General features: G+C 48.3%; 1 protein-coding gene across 1 annotated transcript in view; it reads right to left on the minus strand.

Annotated features, from left to right (window-relative positions):
• Positions 1-14,447, minus strand: part of LOC146870720 (zinc finger homeobox protein 2-like) — a 910,344-nt gene that overhangs the window by 605,922 nt on the left and 289,975 nt on the right. Inside the window, exon 4 of the mRNA XM_085646216.1 lies at positions 3,296-3,536. Coding sequence (XP_085502342.1) covers positions 3,296-3,536 — 241 coding nt within the window. The remainder of the gene's footprint in view (positions 1-3,295; positions 3,537-14,447) is intronic.

Consider the following 14,447-nt stretch of genomic DNA (forward strand, 5'->3'; position numbering starts at 1 on the left):
TGGGGGGGCGGTCTGAGGAGGGGGTAATTGCGGTAAGAAAGTCGGGGAGGCCCAGGGGTTGTTGGCGCAGGTGGGGGTAGCCTTCAAGGGGGTAGGGCAGGGAGTGTAAAGTGGTGAGCTGGCACACGTGGGATGCAGCTCAGGGCTTAGGCAAATGCTAGTCAGCGGGTGTGGTGAAAGTGCCAGACTCCGCACTACAAAGTGTGCAGGAGGCCTCCTTCAGCAAACTACAAGCATGCTTCACTCGTAAAGTGTGGCTGTGGCCTCCGTGCACCGCCATGGGTGCGAACTTTGTGCAGGGTGCTGGGTGGACACGTTGTGTAGAGGTGATCGGTGTGCCCTCGCATGGACTTTGCATGCAACAATTTGCACAAAAGTGCTGACTGAGTCCTTTATTAAAAGTGCTGGATGTGCTCTTTGTGCAAGGTGTGAGCCCTTTGTAAAAAAGTACTGGATGTGGTTGTGCTGTCTTTGTGCAACAGGTTGGAGGCGACCGTTGTGCGGGGGGGCTGCTTGAGCCCTTTGTGCAGGGTGCCGATTGAGCCCCTTGGTTTGCGGTTCGAGGCCCAGTTTTCGTGTCCTCGGCCTTTCGTCCATCTGAGGCCAGGGGGATCAGGGGCAGTGCAGTGTCGGCTGCGGTGCCTACGGGCACTCGGGGTGGGCAGAATAGGGTGCGTTGGGGTGTTGGGGGTGGGCTATGCTGGTTGGGCATGGCCATGCGCGAGTTCGGGCGCTACAGATAGATGCGCCTTCATAAATGCTGCCTCGGGAGCCGGCTCCTGCGGGTTGCTTCCCCGTGAAATGGATCCAAAGAAAAAAACAGAAGCTCGTGAGTGGTGCACGCACGCGCGCGCCACTGCGAGCCATGGCCTATTGGTGTCTACTACACGCACCAAGCGCGTAATAGACACCAATAGGCCATGGGAGGAGCAATGCGCCCGCTTCGGGCCAATTGCATGCAGTCTTTTAGAATAAGACGCACACAAAGGCCAATGGGGGAGCTGAAAAGGAAACGCACGAGCGTGTGCGATTCCTAGCTCAGCTCAGATTCCCCGTTTTTCACTTACAAAATGTCTCGCGTTGCGTGAGCACTGCTTCGCAGTGCACCGCTAGGCGCAAGACCTAAAAATGGTTACCAACTTAAAAAACATTGTCACCACACCACGCCATTGTGCGAATGAAAAAAGAAAGTGCTCACCCAGTAATTAGAAGACACTGTGTCACGCCGCGGGGCAAAAGATTCAGTCCAGGTGGGCGGGGCCAAAAGTGGACAGGGTGGTAACCAGGAGGGACTAAAAAGTCTCCGGTACAATCATCACACTCCGTTTATCATAATTAATGATGCCAAATGATGCACACCAATGGAAATTAGGGGCGGAGCCGAAAGTCAACTTCTGAAACCGTATTGATTCCAAGAAGCCCTCGCAGAGCGAGCAGCGCATGCGCGCTGCAACGCCAGGCGAGACCTACAAACAGCTTCAATAACCCTTCTGTACAAAACCTGACCCATGTTAGCTCTAACTAGCTGAAACTAACCCACACATCTATAAAATGACGATATGATAATATTGACCAGCTCAAACTAACCAGTCTCACATAACCTGACCTTGCAAAAACACTGACCTGCGGAAACATACTTGCACCACACAGTCCAACATGCAGAATTGATAAAATACTTGTTCACCCTAAAGGGGCAGTATAGTGATGAAATAATAGGATGTTAGCAGCTACCCAGTTCAATGGTAATGACCTTACCTACTGCACGGCCAAAATGAACGGCCTTGTGTTGAGAGTCCAACATGTTCATTTTTAAAGAGATTTCTAATGGACGCATTGGGACACCGAGGTATTTTATACATTAACTAATAACCTGATCCTCTAACAATTCTTTATTGAATCAAGCCTTTCAAATGCTGGAGCCAGTCAATGAGTGTGTGTAACAAATGATTGGCTGGTCTGGGGTAGATAGCCACAGCTTACTCCTGTTTGTGGGGCGCAGAGTGTCAGGGCACACATCCTGTGCACCCAGAATTGTTTAAAATTGAGCATCACAATTTTTACGGAGGACGCTTAAGATGAAGAATAAGATGGGAGCACTACCGGATAGTCCCATTCAGTCTTGGTTTCATATAAACACGCTAACGGGCTCAATGTAACCCACCCACATCTACCCTTGGATTGGGATGATTCTAAAGACGTCAGACTAACACATTTATACTACAACACCTCAATAACAAGGTTGTATGTCAAATGATCAACCACAAAAATATCAACCCACAACAAGATCAATTGAAAAGTGTGGGCTTGCACAATATCATCAACGTAAGGATTTAGAGAGAAGTATAAAGGTAACATTCTAACTCCGCCTCTACTTACCTTGACTATACTGTGCGAGTCGCCATCTTGCTGTCGATATTGTGGCTGGTTAACATTTTGGGGCCAATAACTTGACAGAACACCAAAAATACTCACCAGCTCTTATTAAATAATCCATCAGTAAACTGACTATTAGTATTACCGAGCATAGATGCGTTTATCCATAAAAAACCTGACGATGCATTCGTGTCACCCAACTAAACATAACCCATGTGTCTACAGCACCATCCTGCAATTGTACTTCTAAGGCCTAACTATGTTTTTTGACTATTACATTCAAAATTACCCTTATAGCATCACCTATGATTACCTATCCATCCTGCATAAATACTTACCAGCTCATATCAACCAATCCATCTGTAAGCTCACCCTAAATAATCCGCCTAGCACTATGTTATTGCTACTTGGGTCAGATTGCATGAGGACACCTAGATGTATATAGGAGGCTCATCCACCCAGAAACAATAGGTGCACTCGCAACAACTCATCAGGGGAGGATGTTTGAGCAATGTCTGAAGTGGAATATTCTGTCCTTGTGTAGAAAACGACAAGCTCAATCAAACCGATCTATCTGTATCTGGACCCAGCAACAAGGACAGACCTGCTCAGCACACACAAACTGTTTATAACCTGACCCAGTAAATATACTAAGCAGATCACTTGCTATATCTCTATCTTTTCTAACGGAATTTGTAACCCAATGATATGTAATCATCCACCACCGACCCAGATTCACATCTCATATAGTCTCACAATTGCTACATAAACTGTAGCCCACCCTCCTTCCTCCAATCCCTCTGTCCCTTTCCAAACTCCTTAGTAACTCTGACCTACTTCTCCTATCCATCCCATGCATTCACTTTCTATCCTCAATCGGAGGCCAGTGTTTATGGGTCAATGTTTGCGGTAGGTCTCTTACCAGTTTCTTTGGCGCCCGCATCAATGACGCGGATGAACTTCTCCACGGTTGCCAGCCCTTCCTCAGCCATCCTGCCTGCTTGGAGCTGGGTCCGTTCCCAATGTACCTGGCTGTCGCGATGTGTCAGGCTGTGAAGGTGCTGGAGCAGGCCCACCTTAGAGGCACTCTCATGGACGCAGAGGCAGCAGGAGTAAACGCTTGCATCGACACCTCCACATGACTCTTCCAGGTCCATAAGAAACTACCAAAAAGGTGGGAAAATAAAACATAAGAGAGTTTTACTAACAAACCATCCTTGCATAATCATAGAATCATTTAGCGTTGCATAGGGAGTAAAATAAGAACAGAGACTGTTGAGGAATTGCGGAAAGCGCTAGGGGAAGTTTGGGAAAATTCTGAAACAGTTAGGAGCAAATAACATATACACAAACTGGAGGCTAATACAAATGGGTGACAATACACAGATTCCACACGTTTGCATCAGGTGCACACTGTTAGCCTCTTCAAGAGAAGAAATACCTATATAGTGGCAAGAGGAAGCGTAGGCACAGAAAACGGTCTCTCTTACTGAGAGATGGGAACACTTGCGGAAAGCGTGCTAGTCATTCAAAAGTGCATTCGGTTGGAAAGGTATGTATGATTCAAACTATCTGGAGGATATTCTATGATGCCACTGCCAAAAAAGGCAAAAATGAAGAAAGTAGGTTGCCAAGTGAACTTGCACAAATGTTCTCAGCCCAAGACAGACCCTTTCCAGAGAAAACATGGGTCAATGACATCACCACCTTTTAAGAGCATCTGACCACAGGAGCAAACTTAGAAGCTGTTGTGCTGACAGCAAGTCAAATCCTGGGTGGTGGGCATAGTTTACCTTGCAATTTTAGAAGCAACGGTATCCCTGCTTCAAACAAGCATTGGCATAGCCAATAGGCCTCGCCTTTGGGACCTTATAAGTTTTGACTTATGCAGCACAATATCCTTGGTGCAACAACATCAAGTGTTGCATGGCTAAACACTTATACGGTCCCAAAGGCAAGACCTATTGGCTATGCCAATGCGTGTTTCTCCCAAAGCTAATACCACTATGGACAAAGGAGCCAGCACGGTGCCAATCTTTAAATTACTCTATAAGCACAGTATGCATTATGATTATATAATAAGAGTTTTTTTACATTGAGAAAATAAAGGAAAACTAAATATTCTAATGGGTGTGGTGTTATAACTCCCTTGATAATGGTTAATATGAATCCGGAATCTAAAATTGAAGGCATTTCACAGACTTCCGGCACCAGTGTTATAAATACACAACGTTAAATCAAATACAACAAGCTGAACGGAATCCCACAGTGATGCTGTCCACATAAATAATTACAGTCCGCAGTACACCGAGGTGCAAAAAATCACCAAGAAAGTGCAGCAGCTGCATAAAAAAGACATAAGAGAGATGCACCCATCTAAACCCCAAGGCACACATCCAGCCAGCATAGCCAACATACCTAAATAAAAACAAATGTAAGTTTAATATTTTCACGCTGACTCATAACACGTCTTGGATCGCTGAAACTCATGCTATTCAGGGAACAGCCGACGTGAAAGCTCCTAGGCAGGTCCTTCCGCCTGAGTGAGAAGCACCTGCTGAGCTGACCACCAGAGCGCTGCAACGTCAATGCGAATAAAGGGCAGTCTCTGGGCCCAGAGCTTCATATATGGCTCAACCTATCTGGGAACTTGCGCACAAGGAAGACAATGCCAAGTGTAGACATTTGTAAACGACTCTTCTGTTTAAACAAGCATACCTCATCTTAAATGGCGCAGCAAGGAATAGCAGAATGCAGCGAACTGGAATGCAACATTTTCTTATTACAGTGATTCGTAATGTCAGAAATAGTCTGTAACGAGAAAACCGAAGCTAGGTGTTCGTGTATGCTTGTTTCAGGTATTCGAAGACCATACAACATAGTTATGTACACAAATACTTTCTTTAAAAGGGTAACTGGTGGACATGTGCCTCAAATACGGATTGCAAAGGAATCCCTAATATAAATGACATTAAAAAGAGAAAAAAACAAAGCGGAAATCTAAGTATTTTATTTACAAGCTAGCTATTCACCAGTACATTGACTATTTAGATCCCGTCCAGGAAGGGCATTCTAATAAAAAAGGTATGCAGAAATAAGCCACCTCTGTTAATTTCTTGCTAGGCGGGGACGTTTTCTGACACTTTCATTCACTTCGTACTTCTTACACTGTGTGTGGACTAGAATTCTCGGACTTCCCGTGACTGGCAATTAATTTTACAATACCAGAAAAGCAATTCACAAAATGAACACTGGAGGTCAGTGTTAGCTCTAAGAAAATCTTGGTAACACACGCAGAGAGACAATATTAATATGCCTTCCTTTATTTCGGAAGGTTATAGGTCTTTTCGAAACAATGTGGGTACCCGTAATCAATGTTTTCATTTCGGTGAGGGAGGGGCAGAGCGAGGCGCTTGGGAGAGCAAGGCTTAATGAGCCACGAAAGCCACATGGCGGCTGCGCGCGTGCACGCGCTCGTGAACGCAAGCTTGAGGCCAGGAAAAGATTGTGGTAGCACTTTGAAAAGCCACTAACTAAATGTCTCGCAGAGCAGCGCATGCGATGGCTCAACGAGACCTAAAAAGGGATCACTACTTACCAGGGTCCATTTGAAAGTCAACAGGGGAATTTTGTGTAAATTTAGCTTTTGAATCTGCTCAGTTCCAGCAAGAAGACATTTACCAGAGTTCTTTGACCTCATCTGATGAACTGTATGGGACAGACCAATTTCAGGCAAGGGAATATCAGCACTGCACAATGTGGTGATAATGTCAACAACTTGCTAGGTATTTAAAGCTATCTTTCCAATGTAAAATCCATCTTTGGTGGGAACACAACGTTTTTAGAATAATGATTCTGAAATAATTTCTAAGGAATTACTTTTCAGGTCTGTCCAAAGGTACGGTTGGCAATTGGCATTCCGTTTAAAAGCACGTTGTTACCCTGTGAAGTAGGTCATTCTAAATAAAAAATCTTTTGTCACAAGGTCAGCGGGGAAGGCGTCGGACAAGGGGGTGACTGGTGGGAAGCCCGTGAACTCATGGACCCTATGCTTTCTTCTCACCATGGGGACTCGTGGCAGGCTTCCCAAACAGACATATCAGACTCCGATGCTGGTCCCTTTAACTGGGACGTGCTGCAGGAAGGCCCCGCCCCCTTTGATGATGTCATCGGCTGGCACCCAATAAGGAATCCCGGATATCGGAATCCGGTGTGCATGGACACCGGAGAGAGGCTAGAGCAGATGGAGAACGAAGAACCGAAGAGTCGAGACCCGGAGGAGCTTCCAAGACGCCCGGAGAAGACATCCAGCCTGGACGGAAGGAACGAGAGCAGAGACAGGAAGCCGGAGCCAGGAGGCCTCCGCGACCACGCTTCGCCGAGCCACGCCCACGGAGGAGCGTGGCTGACCCAGGTACGGGAAAGATTCTCGGGCTGGGTCGGGAGGCGGGAGAAGTCCGAGGGCTGATAAACGTTGCCGCTCGCCGCCTCCTACTTGTAAATAGTAACACCCCTCCTTCACTGCCACTCCTCACCGCCACCCGTCTAAACTCCTGTCTACTCACTTGTGCACAGGCGTGTTTCCCTCACTCCCTACCTTCTTGAGGTTGGTCAAACGGGATGCAATATTGACCTCCATCTTTTTGTTGTTCTTCCTTTTCTTTGCGGACCCCGGAGCATTCCCCTCTGCCTCTACCTGACGTTTAAGGGAGGACTGAGAAGACAACCAAAACGAACAACTCCCCGCCCGAGACGAAGAGGAAGACTCGTCGTTGTGCACCTGTTGGAGAGTGTTTTGGTCCCTATGTTCGTGACTCGTTGAGTTTGTTACTTCAAACTGGCATCCCACAGAAGACGCGACTATCTCAAAATAAAACCTTCCTTGTCCCGACGTAGCCTGTTGCGTATTCCTTCTGACCCGGCTACACTGGTGGAGAATGTGGGCATAGAAAACCCCATCTGTGAAGTAAAGATGGATGCGTTGATCCAACATTTGATTAAGGGTCAGGAAAAGCTGGAGTGGGCTGTCGAGCGTCAGATGGCCTCCGCAAAAGCAGACCGGGATGTGTTCAAAGACACCATTGAGGTGCAGATTGAGGGTCTCCAGAAAGCGGTGACAGAGCCCCCTTCCACATCCTTTCGGGAACCCCGAAGCCCCAGTCACCCCACCCCCGCTGGGGTCTCGTTACAGAAGTATATACATGGGGAAGATCCAGACGCCTTCCTTACTAACTTTGAGAGGGTAGCCAGGGCATGTAGCTGGCCCCTGGAGAAGTGGCCATTCTTTTTAGCTCCTCTCTTGACAGGAGAGGCTCAAGCTGCCTACCAGGTAGCTAATGCCACCGTGGACACCCCTTATGGTGACATAAAAACAATTATCCTGGACCACCTGGGCCTAGACGCCGAGGCCTACTGGGTACGCTTCCGGAAAGAGAAGGGAGCGCCCGTTGAGAACCCAAAAACATTATTTTTTAGGCTCAAAATGGCAGCCGACAAATGGCTAACCCCGGGCACTAGCTCCAAGGAAGAGATCATGGAGAAAATATATCTGGAGCAGTACTTGGAGGCGCTTCCATATAATACACAGAGGTGGCTGCGTCAGCACACCCACCTGACGGCCCAACAAGCCATAGAAATGGCCACCACCTTTTCGCGAGCACAGCCGAAGGTGGGCGGTTGGGAAGGAGAGAAGCCGCGCAACCTAACCTTCCGGATGGAGAAAAGACCCAAGATCTCGGAATCGACAAAACCCCGACAAAGGAAATTTGAACTACCCATCATAAAAGGACCCCAGTGCTTTGAGTGTGGGGAGTGGGGTCATATTGCCCGGGCATGCCCTAAGAGGAGACCAACAGAGGAACCTATGAAAGTGGGCTACATCCCCAAGTCCATCATGTGCACTGCTGAGATGGGGACCGCGTTTCATGTAAGTGTGCAGGTGAACGGTAAGACTATCCGAGCCCTTCTAGACTCCGGCTGCAAGCAGTCTGTCATTCAGGGTATGTGGGTCACTTGTGAGCAACTGATGCCTAAGTCCTCTGTGCACATTCGTTGTGTGCATGGTGATGTAAAGTCCTACCCACTAGCAGTCATACCTCTTATACACTCCGCAGGGATCAGAAGCCAGATGAAAGTTGGGGTCCTAGATAACCTTCCCGAGGATCTCATTATAGGGACAGACAACCCCGATTTCCTTGCCCTCTTTAGACGGGTGCTACAAACCACAGCGGGAGGGAGCCCACCACAGGGTAATGGCGCTAACCCTACCGCCCCTGCCCTGATAACCCCGGAGCCATAGCTCCTTGACCGCAGTTTCAGGTTCGCACATGCCAACGATGCCTCCCTATATAACGCATGGGAACAGGCCCATAGCACCTCTGACGGCGTTCCCACCAGGTATCCCCGGTTCCTCATCAAAGACGCGCTGCTGTATCGACATGCTTCCCCTTCGGAACCCCAGCAGTTACTGGTTGCCGTGTCCTTTAGGGAACAAATCATGTTCTTCTCCCACTCTCACCTCACAGCAGGGCACACAGGGTCCGAAAAGACAACACAGAACGTATTGAGGCATTTTTATTGGCCGGGTGTTTATAAAGACATCAAAGCACACTGCCAGGCCTGTACTGTTTGTCAAAAACGGAACACCCATAGGCCCCCAGCCGTCCCGCTACAACCCCTACCCATGATAAGGACCATATTCGAGCGAGTAGGGATGGATCTAATAGGGCCTTTGCCCAGCACAAAAAAAGGACACCTATATGTGCTAGTAATAGTGGACTATGCCACCCAGTTTCCTGAGGCCTACCCTCTTCGTACCCCTACCACTCGCAACATAGCGGAACGGTTCCTGGAACTCTTTTCGAGAGTAGGGTTCCCTAAAGAAATCCTGACGGACCAGGGTATACCGTTCGTATCCCGTCTAATGAAAGAAGTATGCCAGATTCTGGACTTGCGTCACATAAAGACTTCCGTTTACCACCCTCAGACGGATGGGTTGGTGGAACGATATAATGGAACGTTGAAAGCGACACTAAAAAAAATGTTAGAGGTGAATGGCAAGGAGTGGGACCAACTCCTACCTTTGGCTTTATACGTTATAAGGAGCCAGGTACAAAGCAGCCTAGGCTGCTCCGCCTTTGAAATGCTATATGGTCGCCAACCACGGAGCCTCCTGGAGATGACAAAAGAGGCCTGGGAGAAGGAAGAAATCCTGAAGACCAGAGGAATGCTGGAATATACTCAGGGATTGAAGGCAAAAATCGGGAAACTCCGCGACCTGGCGTATTCAAGCCTCGCCAAGAAAGAAGAGAAACAGACTCGCTATTACAATCGAGGAAAAAAATGGAGGTCCCTAAACGTGAACGACTGGGCCTTGGTGCTGCTGCCCACGTCTACCCACAAGTTCAAGACCGAGTGGAAAGGCCCTTACAGAGTCGTCGCTACCATTGGGAATACTACGTACAAACTGCAGCTAACGCCGAATCGTACCCAGGTATTCCACATAAACCTGTTGAAAAAGTGGATAGGCTCGCCACCAAAGACCGCCACCCTCACTGTGCCCACCCTGACAAGTGAAAACAACACCTTGCAGCACTTAGTCATCAACACCGAACTCACCACGAAAGAAGAGGGGGAGCTGAGGGAAGCCCTTAACTCTTATTCATCGCTGTTCTCCGACCTCCCTGGGAAGACCCACCTCGCTGAACATCGGATAGACACTGTGCCGGGAAAAGTGATCAAACAGCGTCCGTATAGAATACCCGCGGCCAGAAGGAAAGCAGTCCAGCAGGACATGTTACATCTAGGAGTGATCAGACCTTCCAGGAGTGAATGGTCTTCGCCCATTGTGATGGTGCCAAAGCCGGACGGGAGCACCCGTTTCTGTATGGACTTTCGGGCTCTCAATGAGATATCGTCCTTCGATGCCTACCCCATCCCACGTATAGATGACCTAATCGAAAAACTGGGGGAAGCCAGTTACATCACGACACTGGATTTAACAAAAGGGTACTGGCAGGTGCCCTTGCGAGAGGAGGATCGAAAGAAAACAGCGTTCTCAACCCCCGATGGACTCTTCGAGTTCACAGTGCTGTCATTCGGACTGCATGGTGCCCCAGCGACGTTCCAGCGACTCATGAACACGATCCTCAGAGACCACCACGCCTTTTCATCAGCATATCTAGATGATATTGTGGTCTTTAGCCCCGACTGGAAGACGCACATACAGAACCTTCATGCTATCTTTCAGACTCTACAAAAAGCCGACTTACATGTTAACACCAGGAAATCACGGGTAGCCTTCCAAAAAGTAAACTATCTGGGGTATGTACTCGGTCACGGCCTCATAACCCCACAGAAGGAAAAAGTGAGGGCCATCACCGACACCCCCTTTCCCTCCACTAAACGAGACATGAGGGCTTTCTTGGGCCTGATAGGCTATTATAGACGATTCATACCCAGGTTCTCCGAGGTAGCTTCTCCCTTAACCACCACTCTCCAGAAAGACGTAAAACCCCAGGTCCTCCTACACCCCACCGAACAGATGTTACAAGCCTTCCATACATTAAAGCACATCATCACCTCTAGCCCCGTGTTATCCTCACTTGACTTCTCACGCCCCTTTATCTTACACACCGATGCCTCCAACCAGGGCCTGGGCGCCGTATAGTCACAGAGGGCAACAGATGGTATAGAGCACCCGATAGTCTATGTCAGTAGAATACTGTTTCCGAGGGAGACGAGGTATCCCACTATTGAGCGTGAGTGTCTTGCAACCAGATGGGCCATAGATAAACTGCAATATTATCTCGAAGGCCGTCATTTCACCTTGTACACAGACCACGCCCCCCTCCAGTGGATGAGCCGGAACATCGCTAACAATCCACGGGTACTCCGTTGGTTCCTCTACCTCCAGCCCTTTTCATTTACGGTTAGACATCGCAAGGGGTTGGAAAATGGCAGCGCGGACTATCTGTCCAGGACATTTCCTCTCCCCAATCAGGAGAAACCAATGGTGGAGGAGTGTCACAAGGTCAGCGAGGAAGGCGTCGGAAAAGGGGGTGACTGGTGGGAAGCCCGTGAACTCATGGACCCTATGCTTTCTTCTCACCAGGGGGACTTGTGGCAGGCTTCCCAAACAGACATATCAGACTCCGATGCTGGTCCCTTTAACTGGGACGTGCTGCAGGAAGGCCCCGCCCCCTTTGATGATGTCATCGGCTGGCACCCAATAAGGAATCCCGGATATCGGAATCCGGTGTGCATGGACACCGGAGAGAGGCTAGAGCAGATGGAGAACGAAGAACCGAAGAGTCGAGACCCGGAGGAGCTTCCAAGACGCCCGGAGAAGACATCCAGCCCGGACGGAGGGAACGAGAGCAGAGACGGGAAGCCGGAGCCAGGAGGCCTCCGCGACCACGCTTCGCCGAGCCACGCCCACGGAGGACCGTGGCTGACCCAGGTACGGGAAAGATTCTCGGGCTGGGTCGGGAGGCGGGAGAAGTCAGAGGGCTGATAAACGTTGCCGCTCGCCGCCTCCTACTAGTAAATAGTAACACCCCTCCTTCACTGCCACTCCTCACCGCCACCCGTCTAAACTCCTATCTACTCACTTGTGCACAGGCGTGTTTCCCTCACTCCCTACCCTCTTGAGGTTGGTCAAACGGGATGCAATATTGACCTCCATCTTTCTGTTGTTCTTCCTTTTCTTTGCAGACCCCGGAGCATTCCCCTCTGCCTCTACCTGACGTTTAAGGGAGGACTGAGAAGACAACCAAAACGAACAACTTCCCGCCCGAGACGAAGAGGAAGACTCGTCGTTGTGAACCTGTTGGAGAGTGTTTTGGTCCCTATGTTCGTGACTCGTTGAGTTTGTTACTTGAAACTGGCATCCCACAGAAGACGCGACTATCTCAAAATAAAACCTTCCTTGTCCCGACGTAGCCTGTTGCGTATTCCTTCTGACCCGGCTACATCTTTGTTATGCATTTTATTGATCTAATAAAGTCTTAATATTTTTTGTTTGTATGTGATTGTTTAGAAGGTGTTCACACTGCAGTTCAGATTACAACAGTCAACAGTTACGAGGGTTATTTAAAGAAATAAAATGTCTGATTTTATCCATCCCACGGGGGACAACCACCAATGCTATGCTGAATGTTGGGCAACTGTAAGAGCAACACTATTGAAGCACTTCAGAAACAGTGGACAATTAATTTTTGATTTGAATGTATCTGATGGGTGGGGGGATATGTCAATATCTCACTGTGTAGGACGTTCTGAAGATATAAGCAGCCTTTCAGTATGATTTTATGTTTCTCAAGTAAAATTCCCTTTTGTACTGGATATCAGTGAGGGTAACGAGTGATACTCGGGCTGAATCTGATATTCTACTGGGGTAAACTATGGTGTAATAAACAAACCCTTTTTAAATAGAATATCCAAAGTCTAATGGTTTATTGAGTCTTTGCCCTAAGTTATATATGTATCTGACGCCGGGACAGTAAGCAATGTTCCAAGGTGGTGGATCAGTCTGCCAGAGTCTATGTTTTGATCAAGTGATGGAACAGCTACATTAAGCAATTCTACAGTATTCAATAAAACAAACCAAACAGACCAGACCATGGGGAATGTTGTCATTGGTTAGCCCCTACCAGTTTATCATGGTTACAGACATGTATACGAGCCCGTCTGCGCCCGTCCGCGCCCATTCCGCGACCGGCACCGGCCATACTACCATTCCAAGGTACGCTCAACCCCTGCGCTGGTCACGCGAGGAGCTGCTAAGTCTACGCTGCCCTCCCTGTGCCAGCTCTCAGAGGCCTGACTTGGCTGCTATCCCGGCCCCTTTGAGCTGTAGTACTTGTGGATACATACCAATATGTGGTCATCGCCCGTCGAGGGATAGTAAGACTAAATTTAATGCCTGCCTGCTCAACTGCAGATCCATGATTAAACATGCCTCGGAGATCTGGTCTCTTTTAAGCGATGGGACGTGGGATGCCATGTTTCTCACTGAAACCTGGCTTAACCTGGATACTGTGACTTCCATTACACTAGCAATTCCATCTGGCTTTAAAATGTGCCACGCTAACCGCGAAGGGGGAAAATGGGGTGGCGGAGTGGCCATTATCTTGAGAGATACTTGGAACTTGGTGTCCACTGTCCCATCGCTTGGACAAGGCATTGAGGGCCTACACTTCTGTATTCATTTTAATCCCTCTTTTTCCCTTGCTGGTATCCTCATTTATAGACCACCAGACTGCACTTCAATAGCGCTCCAAAATGTATGCAGCATTACTGCTCAAATGTCTGTAAAGTATACTAACTTTATGGTTTTAGGCGATTTCAACCTTCATGTGGATGATGTAGGCTGCTCACAAGCCAATCAACTGGTTTCATCCTTAGCAGGTGCTAACCTTATTCAACGGGTGTCTGCCCCTACGCATACAGCAGGTCACACCTTGGATCTTGTATTCACCAACCTTGCTGATGCTGCTATAGCGTCCCCCTCTCCTCTAACTTGGTCTGATCACTATTTGATTCCTCTCAGCTTCTCCCTGCCTGACCTTAGACAAAGAGAGGGCCCCCGTTTCATACACAAGAGAAACCTGAAAAATCTGAACGAAGCAGGTTTATGCGCTGCTATACAGGCCACTTCCCCCAGCCTGTCGTTTGATCCGAATGCAGATGCAATCTCCGTGTATAATTGGATTGCAACGGCAGTGGACTCAGCTGCTCCGGTTAGAGTAGTTAAATCTACCAGACTGTCCCCCACTGCCCCCTGGTTCTCCTATACCCTTAAAGAGTCTAAAAGCAAATGCAAGAGACTTGAACGCCTGTGGAGAGTGCGCTATGACAAATTAGCCAAGATATCTTATAAACAGGCTCTAAAAGTTTTCCATAGGGACATTAAAGTTGCCAGGAGACACTATTTTGTTAACCGCATTGTGAATGCCGACCATTCCTGTAGCGAAGTGTTTAAAGTAGTTAAATCTTTCTTTAATCCCACGGCTATAGAATCTAATATGACTCCTACTCAGGGTTTATGCGATAAAATCGCACACTACTTTGAC

The sequence above is a fragment of the Triturus cristatus genome, chromosome 1_1 (genome assembly GCF_964204655.1).
Source record: "Triturus cristatus chromosome 1_1, aTriCri1.1, whole genome shotgun sequence".
In the NCBI taxonomy this organism is placed as follows: domain Eukaryota; kingdom Metazoa; phylum Chordata; class Amphibia; order Caudata; family Salamandridae; genus Triturus; species Triturus cristatus.